Consider the following 24,253-nt stretch of genomic DNA (forward strand, 5'->3'; position numbering starts at 1 on the left):
CAAGCTGCTAATCAGTACTGCCCTGAATTTTTTCTGTGGTTCAGTAATTTTTGTACCTGCTTTTCTGCTGAGCTATTAGATAAAACGATTTAATATTTAGTATGTATATTGTTTAAAGTATTGTTGGTGCTTAATTAACTATTGATGCTTATATTTAATGTTATAGCCTCACTCTTGATCATAACGAGTCAATGCCTCAAATACCTAAAAAAAATTTAGATAGCTAGATACCAGGAAAGAAAAATATTTCTTTTTTTAATAAAAAGAAATATCTTTTTGAGCAACTGAAATGACAAAGTCACAGATTTCCTGCATACCTTAGAATATACCTAATGTAAATGATGAGTTAATGGGTGCAGCATGCCAGCATGGCACACGTATACATACGTAACAAACCTGCACGTTGTGCACATGTACCCTAGAACTTAAAGTATAATTTAAAAAAAATTCTATCTTCTGAAGCACATCACTTCTCAATAAACAGTGTTTATTGCAAAATATCTGATTTCTTCAAGAGTCTCCCCAGAGACAAAGTCAAGAAGAGGAAATCAGCATATCTGAGAAGAAAGATTTCAGGATCACTTTTTTTGAGGATCTGAGAAAATTTTTAGTTTCTATATTTTTTAAAACCATAATTGAAATGGGGGTGCTTCCTATCCTTGCCACCTGCCTCTACAACCCCAGGAATTTCTATCTGAGCATCTAAAAGTCTTTTAGGCTGAAAGGCTCACCATGGCTTTGCTTGGTCCTTCTCTAGTTCTTCTGCAGCCCATTGAGCCTCTTGACTTAGCACAATGGGTCTCAGGTCCTTGCCCAAGGGGAGTGTGCTGTGATGCAGGGAGACTGCACTGAATGTCAACAGAAAGCCTTGCTTTCTTTCATTTCTCTAACCCAGTCTCACATCCTCCTCCTCCCCTTTTCCCTCCCCTTCCTCCTCTACTTCTCTTTCCTCTTTCCCCACCCCTTTCCTAGACTGGCCTCTATTGCCTCCCACTGAGAAAAAAATGAACTGCTGATCAGAAAAGTAATGTCACTAGATTCTCTCTTCTTTCCCTCCTGTTTTTCTATCCTTCCATTCTCCTATGCACCTTTCCTTCCCCTCCTCCTCTTCTTTCTTTTTCTCTTTCTCCTCCTCCTTCCCTCGTTGTTGTTGTTCTTTTTCCTCTTCTTTATCCTCCTCCTCCTCTTCTTCTACTTGTTCTTGTTTTTGTTTGGTTCTTGTTCTCCTCTTCCTTCTTCTTCTCTCTCTCCTCCTCCTCCTCCTTCTTTTCCACCACCCTCATCTATCTTTTTTATAAACACTAAGCTAACTCTTGGCTACCTGCGGTAAATGGCCCTTGGAAATTGCAAATACTATAAATCAAAACTGCATTTCAGACAAATTTATGATGTTTGTGAATCTTCAGTAGAGCTAAGTGGTGGACTTGACTCATTTTGGTTCCTTCACCTCCGTCTTTCCTTGCTCACCACCTAGTGGAGGTCCTTGTTAGTGGCACTTCCTGAAGTTAACCCTTGAAGAGAGCCATGCTCTCTAGCTTTTCACCTTGTAGGTGTAGGAGCCTACAAGTACCTTTAATATTCTTGGACTATAAAATGAGACGGTGATAAGACTGCATGTGAAATTAGGACCCATGTGATGAAGGACAATAAAAAGGAAGACCCACTGATGTGAGTCAATGAGTCAAATGCAAATCAGATTTGCATTTTTAGGAAAATAATTACAGCAACAACAAAAGCTCTGAAGTTCAGCACCCCATATGTATATTTAATCTTTATAACAGCTCTCTGCTATAGATATGATTATTATGCCCATTCTAAAGAGTCTCAAAGAGGTTAAGAAACAAATTCAAAAACTAGCAGAAGATAAGAAATAACTAAGATCAGAACAGAACTGTAGGAGGTAGAGACACTTAAAACCCTTCAAAAAATCAATGAATCCAAGAGCTGGATTTTGAAAAATCAACAAAATAGGTGGACCACTAGCTAGGCTAATAAGAAAAGAGAGAATAATCAAATAGACACAATAAAAATGATAAAGGGGATATCACCACTGAACCCACAGAAATACAAATTACCATCAGAGATTACTATAAACACCTTTATGCAAATAAACTAGAAAATCTAGAAGAAATGGATAAATTCCTGGACACATACACCCTCCTAAGGCTAAACCAGGAAGAAGTTGAATCCCTGAATAGACCAATAACAAGTTCTGAAATTAAGGCAGTAATTAATAGCCTACCAACTAAAAAAGTCCAGGACCAGACGGGTTCACAGCCAAATTCTACCAGAAGCACAAAGAGGAGCTGGTACCATTCCTTCTGAAACTATTCCAATCAATAGAAAAAGAGGGACTCCTCCCTAACTCATTTTATGAGGCCAGCATCATCCTGATACCAAAACCTGGCAGAGACACAACAGAAAGAGAAAATTTCAGGCCAATATCCCTGATGAACATCAACGTGAAAATCCTCAATAAAATACTGGCAAACCGAATCCAGCAGCACATCAAAAAGCTTATTGACCACAATCAAGTCGGCTTCAACCCTGGGATGCAAAACTGGTTCAACATACACAAATCAATAAACGGAATCCATCACATAAACAGAACCAATGACAAAAACCACATGATTATCTCAATAGATGCAGAAAAGGCCTTTGATAAAATTCAACATCCATTCATGCTAAAAGCTCTCAATAAACTAAGTATTGATGGGATGTATCTCAAAATAATAAGAACTATTTATGACAAACCCATGGTAAAAACTGAAAGCATTCCCTTTGAAAACTGGCACAAGACAAGAATGCCCTCTTTCACCACTCCTGTTCAATATAGTATTGGAAGTTCTGGCCAGGGCAATCAGGCAAGAGAAAGAAATAAAGGGTATTTAAATAGAAGAGAGGAAGTCAAATTGTGTCTGTTTGCAGATGACATGATTGTATATTTAGAAAATCCGATCGTCTCAGCCCAAAATCTCCTTAAGCTTATAAGCAACTTCAGGAAAGTCTCAGGTTACAAAATCAATGTGCAAAAATCACAAGCATTCCTATACAGCAGTAATAGACAAACAGAGAGCCAAATCATGAGTGAACTCCCATTCACAATTGCTACAAAAAGAATAAAATACCTAGGAATACAACTTACAAGGAATGTGAAGGACCTCTTCAAGGAGAACTACAAACCACTGCTCAAGGAAATAAGAGAGGACACATTCCATAGAATGGAAGAACATTCTATGCTCATGGATAGGAAGTCTCAATATTGTGAAAATGGCCATACTGCCCAAAGTAATTTATAGATTCAATGCTGTCCCCATCAAGCTACCATTGACTTTCTTCACAGAATTAGAGAAAACTACTTTAAATTTCACATGGAACCAAAAAAGAGCTTGTATAGCCAAGGAAATCCTAAGCAAAAAGAACAAAGATGGAGGCATCATGCTACCTGTCTTTAAACTATACTACAAGGCAATAGTAACCAAAACAGCATGGTACTGTTACCAAAACAGATATATACACCAGTGGAACAGAACAGAGGCATCAGAAATAACACCACACATCTACAACCATCTGATCTTTGACAAGCCTGACAAAAACAAGCAATGGGGAAAGGATTCCGTATTTAATAAAAGATGTTGTGAAAACTGGCTAGCCATATTCAGAAAACTGAAACTGGATCCCTTCCTTACACCTTATACAAAAATTAACTCAAGATGGATTAAAGACTTAAACAAAAGACCTAAAACCATAAAAACCCTAAAAGAAAACCTAGGCAATACCATTCAGGACATAGCAAAAGAACAGCAAAAGCAACGGCAACAAAAGTCAAAATTGACAAAAGGGATCTAATTAAACTAAAGAGCTTCCGCACAGAAAAAAAAAGAAAAAAAAACTATCATCAGAATGAACAGGCAACCTACAGAATGGGAGAAAATTTTTGCAATCTATCCATCTGATAAAGGGCCAATATCCAAAATCTACAAGGAACCTAAACAAATTTACAAGAAAAACAAACAACCCCATTGAAAAGTGAGCAAAGGATATGAACAGATATTTCTCAAAAGAAGACATTTATGTGGTCAACAAACATATGAAAAAATGCTCATCATCACTGGTCATTAGAGTAATGCAAATCAAACCCACAATGAGATACCATCTCATGCCAGTTAGAATGGTGATTATTAAAAAGTCAGGAAACAACAGATGTTGGAGAGGATGTGGAGAAATAGGAACGATTTTTACAGTGTTGGTGGGAGTGTAAATTAGTTCAATCATTGTGGAAGACAGTGTGGTGATTTCTCAAGGATCTATAACCAGAAATACCATTTGACCCAGCAATCCCATTACTGGATGTAGACCCAAAGGATTATAAATCATTCTACTATAAAGACACATGCACACATATGTTTATTGAGGCACTATTCACAATAGCAAAGACTTGGAACCAACCCAAATGCCCATCAATGATAAACTGGATAAAGACAATGTGGCACATATACATCATGGAATACTATGCAGCCCTAAAAAAGGATGAGTTCATGTCCTTTGCAGGGACATGGATGAAGTTGGAAACCGTCATTCTCAGCAAACTAACAGTGGAACAGAAAACCAAACATTGCCCGTTCTCACTCATAAGTGGGAGTTAAACAATGAGAACACATGGACACAGGGAGGGGAACATCACACACTGGGGCATGTCAGGGGTTGGGGGGCAAGGCTAGGAACAGCATTAGGAGAGATACCTAATGTAGATGACAGGTTGATGAGTGCAGCAAACCACTGTGGCACATGCATACCTATGTAACAAACCTGCACGTTCTGCACATGTATCCCAGAAGTTAAAGTATAATTTAAAAAAAAAAAAAAGAATAAAAAGAAAGTTGCCTTAGTCACATAACTAGTAAGAGACACGGTTGGGAATTTGAACAGAGGCCAGTCAGTTCCAAATCCCCTGCTCTTGATCATTAAGCTGAACTTATGGCAGGAACTTGGAAGACATGGTAAAATGGGGACAAATGTGGAGCCAGGGAGACTTGTGAAAGTTCCAAATGCTCCTACTATACCCTGAAAGAAATATCTAGATTTGCTTTTTTCTAAGTCCTCTCCTCTAATTCTCTCAATCTCTCTATCTCTTTCTCTAAGAGATGGGAATGCTGCTTTGTCACTCAGACTAGAGTGCAGTGGTAGGATCATAGCTCATTGCACTCAAGTAATTCTGGGGTCTAGTGCCTCTTCTCCCTCAGCCTTCCATGTAGCTAGGACTACAGGTGCATGCACCAACCCTCGGCTAATTTTTTTATTTTTATTTTTTTGTAGAGACAGGATCTCACTATGTTGCCCAGGCTGTAATTCTCTCTTGAAGCTTGTCCAATCAGGCTTTCAGCCACACCAATTCCCTAAGACTGCTCTCACCAAGGTCCTACACTTCACTAACACCAACAGTCTATTCTTCATCCTCATCTTACTTCACCAGGGAGCCCCTGGTTTTTCTTCTACTTCACTGGCTATTTCTTCTGTATCATGTTGATTCTCCTCATCTCCCCAACCTCCAAACACTTGGAGTACTCCAGAGATCACCGCTTTACTCTTCTGTGTCTAACCTCACTAACTTGGTAATCCAATTCACTCCCTTGACTTTGAATACCAGTTAAATGCTAATGATTTCTAAATTCTGTACAGCCAGAACCATTCTCCTGCAGCCAAATGCCTACTCAACATCTCCATCCCCAAATTTAGTTGTTCAATAAGCCTCTTATATTTTACATCTCCCAAACTGAACTTCTGAATTTTTCCTCCAATCTGTAGGGCTCTTTCCACAGCCTTTCCATCTCAGTAGATTATAACTCCTTCCTTCCGGTTACTCAGACCAAAACTTTTGGAGTTAACTGAGACACCTCTCTTTTTTTCACAACTCATATCCAATGTGTCAACAAATTTTGCTAGTGGAAATATTGTGGGATTTTTTAAGGAATCAGAGACAAATGGGGTTCAGGAGGATATTTATTTTTTAGGTGCACTGGCCAAGTCAGATTAACATCCAAAGGACTGAGCCCTGAACAAAGAGTTAAGTTACCTTTTTAGCATTTTGTGGGGTAGGGGAGAGGGGGATCTGTGCAGGAGGAAGCATACTACAGAAGTGAGAAACAAAGACAGTTATTCAATTAATTGAGACATGCATTACATCATTTCTTACTTTTCAAGGAGAAACATGTTTTGCGACTTGAGTTTATCTGTCTAGTGACCTTGCAGCTGCACAGCTAGGGAATCAGTGTCTTCATAATGCCTGGGAAATGAGGAGAGATGAGGCTCACTAGCCCCAGAAAAACAGGCAGTTTATTTTTAAAGGACTCCAGCTCTTTCTCTTTCTCACGGGGAATTGGTTTTTTTACATACAACTGAGTTTCTGCTTACACATTATTTAATTTCTTTTAATTCCTGTTCCAAAAGAAGCCAGATACAAAAGGTTACATGTTGTCTGATTCCATTTATATGAAATATATAGAAGAGGTAAATCCATAGAGACAGAAAGTAGATTAGAGGTTCCCAGGGGGTGAGGAGGAAATGGGGACTAACTGCTTATAGGGTACAGAGTTTTCTTCTGATAAAAATATTTTGGAACTAGATAGAGATTTTGTTAGGCCATTCTTGCATTGTTATAAAGAATTACCTGAGACTCGGTAATTTATAAAGAAAAGATGTTTAATTGGCTTACACTTCTGCAAGCTTTACAGGAAGCATGGTGCCGATATCTGCTCAGTTTCTGGTGAGGCCTCAGGAAACTTACAATCACGGCAGAAAGTGAAAGGGGAGCAGGCATATTACACGGCAAAAGCAGGAGCAAGAGAGGGATGTGGGGAGGTGACAGTCACTTTTAAACAGTCAGATCTCGTGAGAACTCATTCACTATCATGAGGACAGTACTAAGAGGATGGTACTACTAAATCATTCATGAGAAACCCCACCCTCATGATCCAATCACCTCCTACCAGGCCCCACCTCCAACATTGGGGATTACAATTTGACATGAGATTTGAGTGAGAACATGGATCCAAACCATATCAGAGATGGTTATACAATGTGATAAATGTCACTGGATTGTACACTTTAAGATGGCTGTTTTATGTTATGTGAACTTCACCTCAATAAAAAAAAAAATTTAATGTACATTCAGCCAAAAGAAGATTTGGAATAGGAAAGGTCATGGAGATATATTAACAGCCATTTGATGGGTGGTAACGAAGAGTGGTTATTAGACTGTTTTGTGGCCCTCAAAACATAGAACTAGATTGAGTTGGTGAGCATTGTAAAACCATCACAAAACCCTGGAGAGAGGACCCAATGCTGAAGAACCACTTGCCTGTCAAGAGACATGAGGGAAGTACCAGTGAATGCTATTGAAAGCAGCATCACTGGGTTCAAGGGATGGTTAAAGGACAACTACCCAACCGTTCGCTAGCCTACACCTCCGTTACAGATGACCACAAGGTTTATTTGCTCTTTGCTGCCAACCAAGGCTGCACTCACTGCAGTTGCTATCAGTTTATTATGGGTAGAAGGATGTGCAGTAGAGAATTAACTAACTGCCCACCTACCTCCAAAACACCACTGCTCACGTTTTCTTACATTTGGCATGTAAGCCACTCTTATTGTCTGTCATCTATCTCCTAGACTGTTCACCTAAACTGCTCTCTCCTGACCCCACCTTGATTTTCATCCCAAATGCTTCCTAGCCATCCCTGGGATTCCTGTCTTCACCATCACTAAACTCCCCTCAATCTTCCAGTTTCCTTTTCAAACTTTTCTCCTACCTTGTTGCTTTGTCATCAGCCCGACTGCCTCCCAAGGACATCACTTCCCCTGTAGATCTCTCAAGATGACAATATTTATTCTTCACACAGTGAACACTTCAGGGTTGGAAGGCAGGGGCAATCTTCTCCTTTATAATGAGGGCCTCCTGTATATCTTTGTTCATCTGCCTCTTGTAAAAAAAAAAAAATACAAAGAAGAAATAAAATAACTCTGCTTCTTTGAAGCTTGTGACACTGAGATAAACCATCTCACTGTCCTCATTGTAGTGACCTCCCAACTCCCAACTGCTCATGCAAGGATGGCTTTGGCACCTGGCTCCTGATCTTCCTTCCCCTGTAAGCACTTCTCATAGTCTTATGGGACTTCACCATCCATGGCACAATCCATACCACAGCCCACATCTTCAGCTCTCCAGTGACATTTTCCTCCACTAGACTTGAGCTACCTCCTTCTCTAGGCACAGCCTCAATCTCAACATCACCTAAGACTGTACCATCTCTAAAGTCACACAATCAAACATTTCACTCTTTTTTTTTTTGAGATGGAGTTTCGCTCTGTTTGCCCAGGCTGGAGTGCAATGGCGCAATCTCGGCTCACTGCAACCTCTGCCTCCCGGGTTCAAGCGATTCTCCTGCCTCAGCCTCTCGAGTAGTTGGGATTACAGGCATGCGCTACCATGCCTGGCTAATTTTGTATTTTTTTTAGTAGAGACAGGGTTTCTCCATGTTGGTCAGGCTGGTCTTGAACTCCCGACCTCAGGTGATCCACCCGCCTCGGCCTCCCAAAGTGCTGGGGTTACAGGCATGAGCCATCGCGCCTGGCCCAACACTTCACTCTTTAACTACTGTCTCCTATTCTCCCAGGTGTATTGCTCAAGTATCTCATTGCAATGCTTTTTACTCCTACCTCATTGAACCTCCAGGCCATTAAACATTTCCTTATTTCTAACCATCAGGTTTCTCCTTATTTGTTGTTGCTGTTTTTGTTTTTGTTTTTGTTTTTTTGTTTGTTTGTTTTTAGACAGGGTCTCACTCTGTTGCCCAGGCTGGAGTGCAGTGGCGTGATCTTGGCTCACTGCAGCCTCCGTCTCCCTGGTTCAAGTGATTCTCGTGCCTCAGCCTCCCAAGCAGCTGGGACTACAGGCATGTGCCACCATACCCGGCTACGTTTTTTGTATTTTTAGTAGAGATGGGGTTTTGCCATGTTGGCCAGGCTGGTCTCAAACTCCTAACCTCAGGTGATTCACCTGCCTCGACCTCCCAAAGTGCTGGGATTACAGGCGTGAGCCCCCACTCCCCTTCTGGTTTCTCCTTATTTGTTTCAAGTCTATGCTGCACTATTGAAACTGCCTTCACAAAAATTATAATAGTGAAAAAATTATGACAGTGAAAGACATCTGATATAACCAACCCCCATCTTGCCTGTAGCTTCCAGACTGCCCTTAATAATTCCTGGGCTTGGGCCAAGCTATCTTTGGCAGAAATTTAGTTTATAGTTTAAATGATAATAGCCCTTCTCCAAAACTAAACTGCCTTTGTAAAGCTAATAAAAGACCACCAATGAAAGGTTAGGAGGATGAGAGGAGCCTGAATTCTGCTAAGGTGTAGAGGTAAACAATTACCAACTGTTATTCCAGGGGTCACAAGATTCACAACATCCCCAGTTACTCCTGCAGATAACAGCACTATCATAGAACTTGATTGGGCTTTTGAGATGTCTTTTCAGATTCTTACATTTCAACTGGTGACTCTACCTGGACCCACCAACAAGTCCTGTGGCTCCACCCAGAAACAGACTTAGCAGGCACAAGGACCATTTTCCACACCACTATGATTGCATAGCACCCATTCCTCTGCCTGCCAAACTATCCTTGAAAAATCCTAGCCTTAGAATTTTGGGAGAGGCTGATTTCAGTAATAACAAAATCCTGGTCTCCCATTTGGCCGGGTCTGCATGAATTAAATTTTTTCTCTATTGCAATTCCCATCTTGATAAATCAGCTTTATCTGGGCAGCAAACAAAATGAACCCATTGGACAGTTACACTGCTGGCAGATATATCTTGCTTCCAAAATTGGATGTTTGTTAAACAAATTTACTCTATTTTCTTGATATTTACAACTGTGAATGTTGTGTCTGAATTCTCTTGATTTCTTGTTGAAAAGAACTACATTGCTACAGCCAGTACATACAGATAGATAACTAATTACTCAACACAGAGGGGGATGTGATCGTCACTGCAATGTGCAAGTGAATGTTACCCATTGTCCGCTTTTCCCAAACTACATAGTGTTATATGGTATATGACCCAATCAGTAGAGGCAAAGCTCCAGAAATACCGCATAGACATCAGGCACTCATTAAACTAATCAACCTGTAGTCCTTTGTCAGTAATTTCCAAACCTGGTTGTGCATCCAAATCACTTGGTAAGATTAAAAAAACAAAGAAACATACACACATTTGCTTCCAATCCTACTGAATCAGAATATTTTGGGTTCGCTCAGGAACAGATTCAGAAGTTTTTCAGGGTCCAAGGTTTATATAATTTGAGGTCTCTCTTTGAGAAAAGGAATGTAAAAGCGTCTTGCTTTTATAGATTTTACAAAGATGTATTACCACGTAAACACATTCTTAGGACCCAGGCCCTTGTAATTTAAAGGTTCATCTAAATAATGGACCCTGAGGCTTAATTTTCATTATCTTCAGGGTAAATTACCTGTGGGTTAGGATTCAGGAATATATCTCTGTGTGTATGTGTGTGCACATGAGCATGTAAGCTTTTGTGGCTTTTTTTTTTTTTTTTTCTGAGACACAGTCTCACTCTGTCTCCAGGCTGGAGTGCAGTGGCCTGATCTCTGCTCACTGCAAACTCCGCCTCCCGGGCTCAAGCCATTCTCCTGCCTCAGCCTCCTGAGTAGCTGGGACTACAGGCACGCGCCACTATGCCCAGCTAATTTTTGTATTTTTAGTAGAGATGGGGTTTCGCCATGTTGGCCAGGATGGTCTTGGTCTCCTGACCCTGTGATCCACCCACTTCTGCATCCCAAAGTGCTGGGATTACAGGTGAGAGTCACTATGCCCGGCGCTTGTGTGGATGTTTTAGGTGAGTGGATACAAAACTAGATGTTTCCCTTCTGTAGCATCTGTACTGTTTACTCTATGTACCTCAATATTTTTTCTTTTAATATCTTTCCTTTTTCTCTCTTATTACTTCCTCTTGTGCTATTTTTCCACCTCCTTTTTAAAAAAAATTTTTCCCTCTTATTTCTATTGATCTTTAGTCCTCACAATGATTCCTACAAGCCCCATTTCTGTATATGGGGATTGAAATAATTGCTGGACATTTGAGAGATAGAGATATTAAATTGCAAACTGGCAGTAGCGGGGGGCAGTTGATACACAACTGGGTTTTAAACTGTAGCCCTGGCCGGGCGCGGTGGCTCAAGCCTGTAATCCCAGCACTTTGGGAGGCCGAGACGGGCGGATCACGAGGTCAGGAGATCGAGACCATCCTGGCTAACACGGTGAAACCCCGTCTCTACTAAAAAATACAAAAAACTAGCCGGGCGTGGTGGCGGGCGCCTGTGGTCCCAGCTACTCGGGAGGCTAAGGCAGGAGAATGGCGTGAACCCGGGAGGTGGAGCTTGCAGTGAGCCGAGATCCGGCCACTACACTCCAGCCTGGGCAACAGAGCGAGACTCCGTCTCAAAAAAAAAATAATAAAATAAAAAAAAAAAACTGTAGCCCTCTGAGACCACTCATTCCATTTGTGAAAAGTGATTCTACTTCTTATTATGAGCCGAAATATGCATTCATTCACCCATGCATTGATTTATTCATTCTATAAATATTTGTTGGATGTCCACTCTGCACCAGGAATGTGCTAGGCTCTGAGAATACAGCAATGAACAAGGTAATTTTTCTCTACCCCTGAGGAACTTAGAATTTAGTGGGGAAGACAGATATTAAACAAACAATTATGCAAGTAATAATGTATAGTTATTTATTACAGTTAAAGGAAGGAAGAGAAATATGGGTTACGAGGGCATTAAAGAGGAGACCTAGTCTAAGTAGCCAATTCTCATGAAGGGACATGTGTTAGTTGGAGTTCTCCAGAGAAATAGAACCAATAGGGTGTGTGTGTGTGTGTGTGTGTGTGTGTGTGTGTGTGTGTGTGTGTGTGTTGGGGTGTGGGGGTGTGGTGTTTTTTTATAGAAATTATCTCACACAATTATGGAAGCTGAGAAGTCCCTTGGCCTGCTGTCTACAAGCTGAGAACCAGGAAAGCCAGTGGAATACGTCAAAGTCCAAAGGCCCTAGAACCAAGAGTACCAGTGTTGGAGGGCAGGAGAAGATGGGTGTCCCAGCTTAGAAAGAGAGTGAATTCACTCTGTTTGTTCTACACAGGCCCTCAGTGGGTTGGATCATGACCACCCACATTGGTGAAGGCAATCTTCTTAGTCTACCAATTAAATACCAATCTCTTCAGAAATACTCTCACAGACACACTGAGAAATAATGCTTTATCAGGGTGATAGAAATCTTCTGGAGTTAAACAATGGTGATAGCTGTACAATCACATACATTTTTAAAGGGTGGATTTTATGGAATGTGAGTCTTATCTAAATAAAATTTTTAAGAAAGAGCCTTAACACAGAGATAAACATAAGCATGTTTATTGTCAACCTTTATAGTGTCATGTCAAATAGGTCTGACATAAGCTTAAATAAATATATACTTTAAAAATTATAAAATATTTTAAGTTATAATTTAAAATTCTCAATAAAACTCAAACACAAACCACATTGGTATTTCACACAGCTAATTTCTAATGGAGTTTACATAAATATTTACAACACTTAAACAATTTCAAAGAAAATAACAATTTATTCCATGCATAGCCTGATCACAGTAGTTGTTCTCGCTTATTTCCCAGAGTTTTTCTGCCCCTTTAAAAGAACCTCTGCTGTTCTGATCCTTATCACATCTCTGTTTTGACTGTTGGCTTTGTCATTGCCAGTGTTCAGCCAGAACTTCTCTGAAACTTTTTTTTTCAACACATGCTAAGCTAATGGAAGTGTAGGAGAGTTTTGATTCTCACACTCCGCAAGGCTAGAGCAGCTTTGGCAATTACTGACTGAGAATTTCTCATTGCCAGTAATCAACTGAAAACTGGAGATTCCTTTGGAATTGTTAAATCTGCTTATAAATAAACATAAATGCTTGCTCACACAGGCATTCCTCTCTTCCAGAGCACCCTAACATACAGAAGAAAACAAATAGAGAATAACTATTAGACATCTTCATTCGTTAAAAATCTACCAGATGACTCTTTTACATGGTGAGTTTCTATCGTGAATTTAAAATCGTCCATAATGTACAAGAATTATGTTTACATATCACATCTGACAAACATCTTTGTAGGAATGCAAAGCACATCCATCTTTCTGCATTCTTTTCCAACAAAGACATTCATAAAATTATACCTTCGTGTGTTTGCACTTATGCTTTTATTAGTTCCAAACATTTGGCCTCGTGGAAGTTTTTCATCATGGAAATCCCTTATTTCTGAAAAAATACCTGACAATATACAAACCTTCCATTCAGTTTTTACTCTCCAATTCTACCATGTTTTCAAAAAACAACTGTAGTAAAAACATTCAGAACTTTATTCTGGTTAACATCATGCCTTGCTAGGGGACAATAGTTTCCCTTTTTGAAATAAATTTATAACAAATGTAACATAATTTATTAATAAACAATGAGGGGGTAATCTAGAATAAGTAACTTTTACCAGATCATAGTTTACAACATTTACAAGTTTTTTAAGTCCCTACAACACTTGTATTGAATGAAGAATTATGGAAGATTATAATATATTCAATGCAAGTAAAAAGATCACAATCTTTAAGAACTCTTTAAGAAACACTGAATCCCATAGGGATGAAAGTGATTAAACTGTACATAGCAACCCTCACACAGAGTCTTCAGTAGGATTTGCACCATTAACAACCCTCCATGCATTTGCCTGTGGGCATTCAACATCTGTTATTTTTTTAAGTTATAATATTTTAAGCCATTTTTTCCTCTAAACTCTTGATAATTATTATTCATTCTTGTGATAGCAACTGTGTAATCAGCTGTCGAAACACTGTGAAGGGCAAAAGAAAGAAAGCCACAAAATATTGTGTTTCTGTGCCAAGATTTTATAGCGAGCAAGGGAGAGTTAGAAAAGGAATTCTGAGATTTCAGAGTCTTGGTCTCTTCACCTTTTCTTGGAAGCAAATATCCTTTCCCTTCATTAGCCAACACTCTCTTAATCCTGAGAATAGGAAAGAGAACACTGAGTCTTTTCAGTTGAAGGCTGACCTGGCCCGCTGGACTTTGATCTGTTGAAGTGGTGGTGGGTGTTGCGGTTTCAGCCATAAAGACATCTGGCATAGTAGGCAAGAAGGGCCAGACACCCGAGGAGAGTTATCTGTCTCTGTTAACTTCAATGTATCCCTCTAGTTCCCCAGACGCACCTGTGTTTCTGCAAATATAAACATGCAGGTCATCAGAACGCTTAATATTCTGCATACTGATCATGACAACAAAATGTACCTTCTAACACAGACTACTGTATACACTCTCACTAGGATAGACCATGTAGGAACATCAAATTCTATTCAGTTAGGACAGTGATGATGGATACATATTATACATCTGTCAAAACCTACAGAATATACAACATAGAGTGAATTCTACTGTAGCCTGTGGACATTAATGAATAATAATGTATCAATGTTGGCCTATCCAGTTGTAACACTAATATAAGATGTTAATAACAGGCGTAATTGGAGGGGTGGTGAGGAGATATGTTGGAACTCTTTGTGTTTTCTGCTCAATTTTTCTGTAAACTTAAAACCGCACACACACAAAAAAGTTATTTTAATTTTTTAAAAAGTATTCAGAGGGACTTGACCCTTCCAAATTCTCTCAAAGCAGGTCAGAGTAGTTAAGAACACAAATTTTAGAACCAGACTGCCTGAGTTTGGATCCTGGCTACAGCACTTACTAGCTTTGAGATTTCAGGCAATTTACTTAACTTCTCTCTGTCATATTTTCTTCATCTGTGTGATAAGAAATATAGCAACAGGCCAGTCCCGGTGGCTTACGCCTATAATCCCAGCACTTTGGGAGGCCAAGGCAGGTGGACCAGGAGTTCAAGACCAGCCTGGCCAACATGATGAAACCCCGTCTCTACTAAAACTACAAAAATTATCTGGGTGTGGTGGCAGGCACCTGTAATCCCAGCTACTCGGGAGGTTGAGACAGGAGAATCGCTTGAACCCAGGAGGCGGAGGTTGCAGTGAGCCAAGATCATGCAACTGCACTCCAGTCTGGGCAACAGAATGAGACTCCATCTCAAAATTTAAAAAAAAAAAAAAAGGAAAAAGAAAAGATAAGAAATATAGGAACAGCCCATATCTCAGAGTTCCTAGCTTAGAAAAGTTCCTAGAATATAGTAAGTGCGATGTAAGGGTCAGCTATCTTCATTACTATTACCTATCATAAATGAAATTACACAATAAAGCTAGATCTCAGTTTCTTTCCTCTCCTTCTATAAAAAAATGAAACAACTTTCCAGAACAATACCCAGGTGATGATTTCTCCCCTGCTCCCTCCCTAAGATATTGGCAAGTTTGGAGGGTTCAAAGAGAAACAGAGCACGTAGAGAAGATACCTCTCTCATAACCATTTGTGAGTTACAAGTCTTACCTGATTCTTTTGAACTTAAAGGATGTAAGAAGGCTTTTGGTAGCTTCCATCTGATTCAAGACTTTGGCAGCTGCTGTGGAATACATGAGAACACTAGGTAAAGCACTGTCTTCCAACATGAAGAGAGAAAAATGTGTGGAATGTTCAATGGCATGCTTTGTATAAGAATGCAACTTACCTGGCAGGAACAAATTTCTTTGCTGCAAAAGAAAAGACAAACAACCATTAATTCAGACTAAATGACTTTTAAGGATATATTAAATCCAGATACAATGTGACTTAATTCATCAAGGGTTGCAAACTCGATGCTTCAGGGCCTCTGTAATAATCAGAGCACAAGCATGGCTCGGTGGCATCTAGGGTAAAATGCAAAGTGCACAGCCATCCAAAGGGCATAGCAGCTTCCTAATGCCAGCAAATAGCTACGGGGTCATCTTGCCTGATTCAGCTCCCAATTTTTCATGAGAAGTCCAAAGTCTGAATTTAAACGTGAGATTTCCTTTTTGTAAATATCAGAACTTAACTCAAAAATGTTTTAAGTACTCTTAAACATGTAAGCCAAACAAACCATGAGTGTAGTCAGATGTGCTTGCATATTCTTTATGAGATACTCCCAAATTTAAGCCTGCACTCCAAATAAATCTCCTTAGGAAGAATTTTATCCATTTTCCTGAGAGTGCTCATCATGGCAGTCTCATTGCACAATTGCTGGAGGCATCGTATAATTCAGCATGAGTAGCACCCCCTGGAGTTGTACAATATTAGGCATAACTAACATTTTTATTTCCTAAAACTCTTCCCACACTGAGTTGTACTGCTAACTCTTTTCTTAAGACTTCTGCTTAATTGTACTGCATTTATTAGTGTTTATCCAGATTCTAATTATTGTTTAAATTAGTAAGCAAGACCATGACTTATCAGTGAGAAAGAAATGTGTTTTCAAACACATTTTTGAAGAACATTCATAAACTTCCTCACCTTTCCGAAACCATTTCCGAAGCCAGAGGAGAAATGGAGCTAATGTCAGGAGGGAGAGTCCAGCAGCAGAAAGTCCAGCTACCAAGGGAGTGTTGGACTCAGTGGGAGCTAAGGAAACAAGAGAGGAAGAAATGTCATGAGGAGGAACTGACATTAAAGTCTCTCTGTCCTGTCCCGTTGGCCTTTTTTCTGTACATTCATTACTAGGAGCAGAAGAACTATCTAGTTTAATACAAGAAGCAGAGATGTGGCATTAAAGGCCTTTGAGATCTGCTCCAAGCCACCTTTGAAGCTATTTCTACCATTGGCAGGCAGAACTCTAACTTGCCAAGCTCGTTCACAATACCACACCACACCTTGGTTAGTAAACACTGCACTTGCTTGCTCTCTTGCTCTCACTCCCTCTTATTTTCCATTTCCCCCTTTCTCCTCTCCTCTCTCTGTCTCCTTTCTCCAGTTGTCAGAATTCTACCTATTTCATCAACATGCAACTTCTGTTTTTTCTCTATCCCCATACAACTTAATATTCACAACTTGTCAACCTGGGCGACCTTTCTGGTTTGGATATAATGGATAGTTGATTACTGTAACAAGATAGCTCCCCCTTTTTCTCTTTAATCCCCAGACAACCACCATCAATCAGTGCATCACCTTCACAGGTAGGCAGCATCCCAGACCAGTGTCCTGTGGCACCACATGTCATTGCTGCAGAGCCATTGAGCCTCCATCCTTCAGGACATGCAAAGTTGCACACAGTGCCAAACACGGGCTCCCCACTGCAGCTCATGTTGATCTTTTCCAGAACTGCTAGGCTTGAACATTTTACCACTGCAAATATTAGGTACACAGGTAGAGTTTCAGAAAAATCTACTGGAAAATTTCTAAAACTTGCTTAAAAGTCAAAAATAAATGTAACGTATAAGCACTACTTAGTTTTCAGCGTTTAGGAAATTAGGATCAAACCCCCTTGGGGCAATCCAGGTTCAGAAACTTAGGAAGTATTTGACCTGTACCCTAAAAAAGTCTGCACTCAATTCTACCTTGGCAGGAAGGAACCTCTTCTGTCCATTGTCCCTGAGATGTGCACTCAAGTTGAGTTGATCCGTGTAATTCAAATCCTTCCTCACAGCTGAAGGCACAAGAGGACTTGTAGGTGAATTCTCCAATAGGAGAATGAGCACACCTCACCAAGCCCCTCTGGGGCTGGTGGACAGCATCACATGTCACAGCTGGAACACATGAGAGAGCACTTCAGAAATTTGTTTGCATCTCCAGCAATACATTTCCCAAGGTAACCAAGTTCCTAAGCTCTTGAATAGTTTTTTATCTTAAAATAAAATAAAAACAAAGACTATACCTTCACATGTGGGCTTCTCATTGTCCCACTCCCCTGTGGGGCCACATTGGAGCCTTTTGGATCCCTTCAACACAAATCCCTGCTCACAGGAAAACTCACAGCTGGACCCATTACGGAAACTGCCAGAAGCGCTAGGAAGACAATTCATGTAGCCGCGCTCGGGGTTGGACAAGGCTGTGCACTGGAAAGCTGAGACATCAAAATGATGGTCAGAAAATATTGCAGTGGAACTAGAGAGTACTTGGCATTTGTTGAGTGCACCCAGTTCATTCAAGCAACACTTGGAGAACTGAAGATTCTTTATAATTCCCTGGACAAGTGGGAAGATGGCTGTTTTCTTTGAATTTCAGCCCCCTCACTGATCATGGCACTAATTAAAAGACTAATTAACCAGAACATTAGTTCCTGAGCACTGTTCTTCTAACATACAAAATAAATTATGGTCAAGGCAAAGATTTCACACAGTCCGAGGACAACATATGGGTCGTGGATGTTTATAGTTGGTGCCAAAAAGGAAGAGAAGAAAGCACCCCTATAAAATTTGTCTGTTTTGCAGTTTGGTTTTTGTGTTATAATGTTTTGCTACTGGAAATCATTCTGTGCTGGCTTTGGCTAGGAGAAGGCCAGTGCCTGATAGTAAAAACTGCTCGTTTTCAATATCCTTGCTCTCACTTAAAAGTGAATTAAAGTTTACTGCTTACATATGTATCAATACTATCTCTGTAGCTGACCCTATACTTGAAACAGTCTCCTCACTGCTAATTATGAGCCATTTCAGAAGACAGATGTGATGAGAGTTTTATATTCAAATCATGTTCTCATTATTCCGCTTTCTGAATTTTCTAATAAGATTCCTTTAGATTAAGAATTCTGTCTATTCCATGCTAATGTCTATAAAGTTATATTAGCACATCACGGTAAAAATAAGCCAGCAAAAGATTCATTCTTAACACATATGATCCTTTCCCTGGCCAAACATTAGTTCTTTTAAATGAATCTCAAAGACATGAGTGTTGCTCATCAAATCTGATTTCTATAGTTAAAGTGGGTATTGGTTTTTTTTTTCACTGTCCAAGTTTGAAGATGGTTGTTCTTTAAGAAAGTATAAATCAAAGGATCTTAAGCTTACCTTCGCAAACTGGGACTTGCTGTGTCCACTGCCCTTGAGTGGTGCATTCAACCTGGGCTGCTCCCTGCAACATGAAGCCTTCTTCACAGGTGAAGTTGCAGGATGATTTGAAGGTGAACTCTCCAGCAGGGGAATGGCTGCACCTCACAGAGCCATTCTGAGGCTGGCGGATGGCCCTGCATGTCACGGCTGTAACAAATATACCCATTGATATTAGCAGGGCCTAGAATTAGCTTGCCCATTTCCAGTATGGGTTTAGGAAAAGAATGTTAACAGTAAGTCTCCATGTGGAGCAACTCTACCTTTACACGTTGGCTTCTCATTGTCCCAATTCCCAGATGAGGTACACTGAAGGCTCTGGGCTCCCATTAGTTCAAATCCTTCTTCACAGTCAAATGTACAGGTTGTGTTCCATGGGAAACTTCCAGGGTTTTGGAAACATTCCACAAACCCATTGGCTGGATTTGTCACAGCATCACACTCAACCACTGGGGATTTGAAAGAGCACCATGAATTTTACAGAAGAGTGATCTTTTCACTTCCTATTGAGCTGGGTGCATAACAGAGTGAGGAAGCTGCCTTCAAAGGGTAGATCCCAAAGTCCTGTAGATCCCAAAGTCCTATGTCAATTCTTAGGGACATGCACAGCCAGAATAAAAGCTTTTATTCTTTTTCATGGATATTCTGTCTTGCCTGATATTCACTTTGCCTATGCTGAGTGGTCTCTAATCTATGTTATCATTTACGTGAGGTAAAAAATTTTTTTTAAAAAGATTCCAGATTAGGAGTTATGACCAGTACTGACATACATAGGCTATTCATTTATTTTAGCCCATCAGAACATGAAGAACTGTTTTTTTGTTTTTTTTTTTTTTTTCTTTTGGCCTCTGGTTCAGAAAGATAAAATTAAGAAAGAAAAAGAGATACTAAGACTGCTTGACTATCATGGTCTTAAGTTAGTCCCATGGCATGGAAAAGTTAAACATGGAAAGAAGATGAGAAAGCCACTGAGATTTCTAGAGCTTTAATGTTTTGTGATCTCCCTTACAAATCACCAGAGCCTCAGAAATACCCATTTCAAGCAGAGAATAAAAAAACCTCTTTCAACCCAGGCAGGTACTGGGTTGGCAATATACATTGGCTGAGAGAACAAGTTGTATTAAAAACAAAAACGAAAAAAAACTTTCCCTGAAGTTTTGAAAATGTTGTAAGTTGGATTAAAAAACAGAAGCAATGAGGGATGACTTAGAGAATGTTCTGTGCATTCTGAGAGGGATTTACCCTTGCAGGCTGGAATAGGAGCACTCCATTCTCCAGAGGACATACACTGCGTGGTCTCCACGCTGCTTGGCAGGTAGCCCCTATCACAGCTGACAGAGCAGGAAGAACTGTAGCTGAAGTTTCCCAGTGGGTGACTGCAAACTAGGCTTCCATGCTCAGGGGATTCCAGGGCTGTACAGTTCACAACTGAAAAAGAAACCCAAATCAGTTCTGCTCATCTCTCACCTTTAACAGAGAAGAACACTGGAAACACTGGAAAAAAACTACAGTTTTTTTTTTGTTGTTTTGTTTTTTAGTTTAAAAATTTATAAAATTTCCAATGGAATATGTAAAATTGACTGTAATTGTACCCCTTTTCTTTTATTCAAGAAAACATTGATCTATAACAACAACAACAAAAAAGCAGTGACGACCACCATAAAGAAGAAATATTGAGTGATATGGGGAGAGTAGTGTAACTGTGTTTACCTCAGAACTGTTCAAATTATATGAACAAACACGCAAACTTACAACAAATTTCTTGTTACTTTTCTCACAACTACTAAAAATACTACGATAGGCTTCCACCCGGGGTGAGAACCATCCACAAAGCTATATTTCAAATTTAAGTACTAGAATACATCACAAATTTTAAAACTCCAATGCTGCACTGTCTAATGTAGTAGCAACCATCTATGTGTGGCTACTCAAATTTAAACTTGAATTCGTTGAAATCAAATGATATTTAAAATTCAGTTCCTCAGTGTCACCAGCCACATTTCAAGTACTTAATAACCACATGTGGCTCATAGCTACACACTGGACAGCACAGCTATGGAACATTTCCATGATCACAAAAAGCTCTACTGCACAACGCTGTGCTAAGGAATTTTGGAGAGAAGCTAATCTAACTCTCTAAATTTACAAATTTAGGAACTGAGACCTCATTTCATTCAATCGACTTGCTCCATGCTACACAGCTAGTCATTACAGAGCCAGAGCATGAACCAAGATACCCTGGACTCTGTAACTCACTCATTTCTACTGCAACGTCTTGTTACCACCTAGATGATGTGAGCACCTGTTCCTTGCAGGGACACAGAACTACAGTTTATTGAATGTATCCTGTGAGCCAGGCACTATGTAACCATGAGCCTATAAAGTTCACATTATTATCCTCATTTTACAATGAGAAAACTGTGACCTAGAGATTTAAACTATCTTGTCAAGGTTCCATAATAAACAACTGGTGAATCTAGGACTCAAACCCAGAAGGGTCTGACTTCATAGTCTCAACTCACTATCACCATATGACACCATCTGCACCAGGGAAGGGAAGGCATGCAGACCTGACTCTAATGCCAGCTAGGACATCAGATCGTGCTACCATCTCAAGTGAAGAAAGAGGTGAGAACCAGACTTACTTTGCTCACACTCGAGTCCACTGAAGCCAGGGTCACACTTGCAAGTGTAATTATTGATGGTCTCTACACATTCACCGTGGCCACTGCAGGATGTATTGGTACAGGCAGCTGCAGAAAACACAAAGCATGGTGAGGAGGACTATTGCTGTGCTTATACTGAGTGCCTTTGATTTTAGAATCAACAGTGTGCAACGGAGACATCAGCAGTGCTACAGAGTGCCATAGACTTTAACTGAAGTGTTTTACGAAGTTCCAAATCTGAGCTTCAGGCCCACCTATCTTAAACCTTGATGCTAATGTATAGCTGTGGCTGGCACCTACCATAGAAAAGTTACTTCTTCACAAACTCTGGAGACAGTTCCCCTACCACAATAAACAAGCAATTAAAATATGTATTGTGTGTGTGCAATGTAAAGAACTACATATTTGCCTACAGTATTTAGATACATTTTATATATACACACACACATATGTGTATGTGTATATATATGTGTGTGTATATACATACATACATACATATATACACATACCCACATTTTCTTGCCCACATTCACACAAAACAGCAAAAGAGAGAAACTTTAGCAGTTAAACAGAATCTTTTAGAACATAAAATGACCACAATAGAGAGCAATTTTTGCATGCCGTAAATTTGCCAGGATGCCCACACACTGAAACTACCGCCCACTGCAGCCACAAACTCCCTACCTGTGTAGCACAGGGCAAGCTTCTTCTTGCTGCACCGCTCGTCATTCCACATGCCCACATCTTTGTCTCTCTTGATGTAGATCTCCACGCAGTCCTCATCTTTTTGCCTATTGTTGGGTTCACCTGGAGCCCAGTTCTTGGCTTCTTCCGTCAGAGGTTTCTGGGTTCCTACCCAGACCCACACATTGTTGACTTTTCTGATTCCAATCCAGTAATAACTTGGTGAATAGCTCAATATGGAGTTTAGGTACTCAATCTCTTCTTTGTTTTGAATTGCAACCAGATGCGTGTACCTTTGCTGGCAATAAGCACTGGCCTCATCATAAGTCATAGCTTCTGTGGAGGTGTTGTAAGACCAGGCTCCACTCTCTTTAATGAGAAGCACTAGTGGGAGAAAAAGAAAAGACATGGTAGAGTTTGGTGCTGTTGTGGTTTAACTCTGATAACTGTGCTTTTTATTGTCTTATTTTTGGCAATGTTTGTGACCAGACTTTTCTCATCTTTTCAAAAGTAAAAGGTACGTATGAAGAAACAGTGACTTATCGTTTATCTCTTTTGTGACTGGCCACCCACGAGGTGCTTTACCCGCACTCACTCACAACATTATAGTAAACCCATTTTGTAGTAGAATAATAATCAGAATAACTAAGCTTTATGGAGCACTTAGTAGGCACCAAGTAGCACTGTATGAGGTACTTTCCATGAACCATGCTATTGAATCCTCACAACGCATCTGGGAAATAGGTCATTTATGATCCACACTTTACACTTAAGGAAAGGGAGACACTAAGAGGTAAAGTAAATGGCCCAAAGCCTGGGGAAGAACACATTGCAGGTAGAGGTCAAGGATGCTGTCAGATACCCTGCACAGGACGGACCCAGACAAGCAAGGATATTTCAGTCTGAAACATCTATAGTGCGAGAATGAGAAATCCTGGTCTAATGACACTGACTTACCCAAAGTGAGAGCCGAGAGAAACTGTGAAGCAATCATGACTTCAAGAGTTCTTTTCACCCAAAGGTTTAGGCTTGAAATACTTTACTGGGGAGATAAAACACAAAATGAATTAGAGAAGGAAATCCTGAGTAGCCAGTTACATTATTCTACCATGATGTTTAAGGCAGCATCCTAAGATTTTGGGTAAAGGATTCTAGTGCCATAATCTTTATTTCAGAGTTTAATCAAATAAATAAACAAATTTTAAGATTTTCATCATTTAGGTCAAAGAGAAAAGACAGGTTTTAGCTACAATTCAATAAGAGCTTGTACAGATGTGGTTTTTACTAGAAGGCTTTTTGCATATCTGTGTTTCATGGCCCAAGGCTGCCCTTATAAAGCGTTCTGCACTTACTCTTTTGGGAAGCAGTTGTTCAAACTCAGGATCTCTCAGATGGGTATCACTGCTGCCTCTGTCTCAGGTCAGTATAGTAGTTTTGATGTGAAGTCAGCCAAGAACAGCTGAACACTACTGCGGCTGAGGCCCTTTTATAGGAGGGATTGCTTCCTGTGAATAATAGGAGGATATTGTCCACATCCAGTAAAGAGGAAATCCCCAATGGCATCCAAAAAGTTTCCCGGGAATATCCACGATGCTTAAAATTACAATGATGTCAGAAACTCTGTCTCTTGAAGCTACTTCATCTTTGTCCATGCCTTTATACTATATATGCAATTTTATTAATATGACACAAATGCATGATTTTTAATTCTGATAACGTAAAGTCTATGTCTTTAAAAAGTTGTAAAACTTTGCGTGTTAGTAGTATCTCTCATGTAGTTGTGGTAGAATTTCAGAAACATAAGGAAACCAAGAATAGGTTTGTCATCCA

The 24,253-nt window shown here is 39.9% G+C and overlaps 1 protein-coding gene across 1 annotated transcript; it reads right to left on the bottom strand.

Moving 5' to 3' along the window:
* Positions 1-12,469: 12,469 nt before the first annotated feature.
* Positions 12,470-23,898, bottom strand: SELE (selectin E). The gene is made up of 14 exons (XM_001094967.5): positions 23,776-23,898; positions 23,381-23,465; positions 22,424-22,807; positions 21,719-21,826; positions 20,316-20,501; positions 19,337-19,522; positions 19,035-19,223; positions 17,906-18,094; positions 17,589-17,777; positions 17,200-17,376; positions 16,549-16,656; positions 15,749-15,770; positions 15,571-15,643; positions 12,470-14,341 (listed from the first exon to the last, which is right to left on the bottom strand). The coding sequence occupies exons 2-13, from the start codon at positions 23,415-23,417 to the stop codon at positions 15,586-15,588; spliced, it is 1,833 nt and encodes a 610-aa protein (XP_001094967.2). The 5' UTR covers positions 23,418-23,465; positions 23,776-23,898; the 3' UTR covers positions 12,470-14,341; positions 15,571-15,585.
* Positions 23,899-24,253: the final 355 nt, after the last annotated feature.

This window comes from Macaca mulatta, chromosome 1 (assembly GCF_049350105.2).
Source record: "Macaca mulatta isolate MMU2019108-1 chromosome 1, T2T-MMU8v2.0, whole genome shotgun sequence".
Lineage (NCBI taxonomy): Eukaryota > Metazoa > Chordata > Mammalia > Primates > Cercopithecidae > Macaca > Macaca mulatta.

Bases quoted from the DNA above. Each gene is read 5' to 3' on its own strand.
- SELE (XM_001094967.5), bottom strand. From the start codon at position 23,417: ATGATTGCTTCACAGTTTCTCTCGGCTCTCACTTTGG. The intron at 19,224-19,336 runs GTAGAGTTGCTC...TATTTGTTACAG, and splicing joins TGAGAAGCCAACGTGTAAAG to CCGTGACATGCAGGGCCATC. The intron at 17,377-17,588 runs GTAGAATTGAGT...TAATATTTGCAG, and splicing joins AGAGGTTCCTTCCTGCCAAG to TGGTAAAATGTTCAAGCCTA.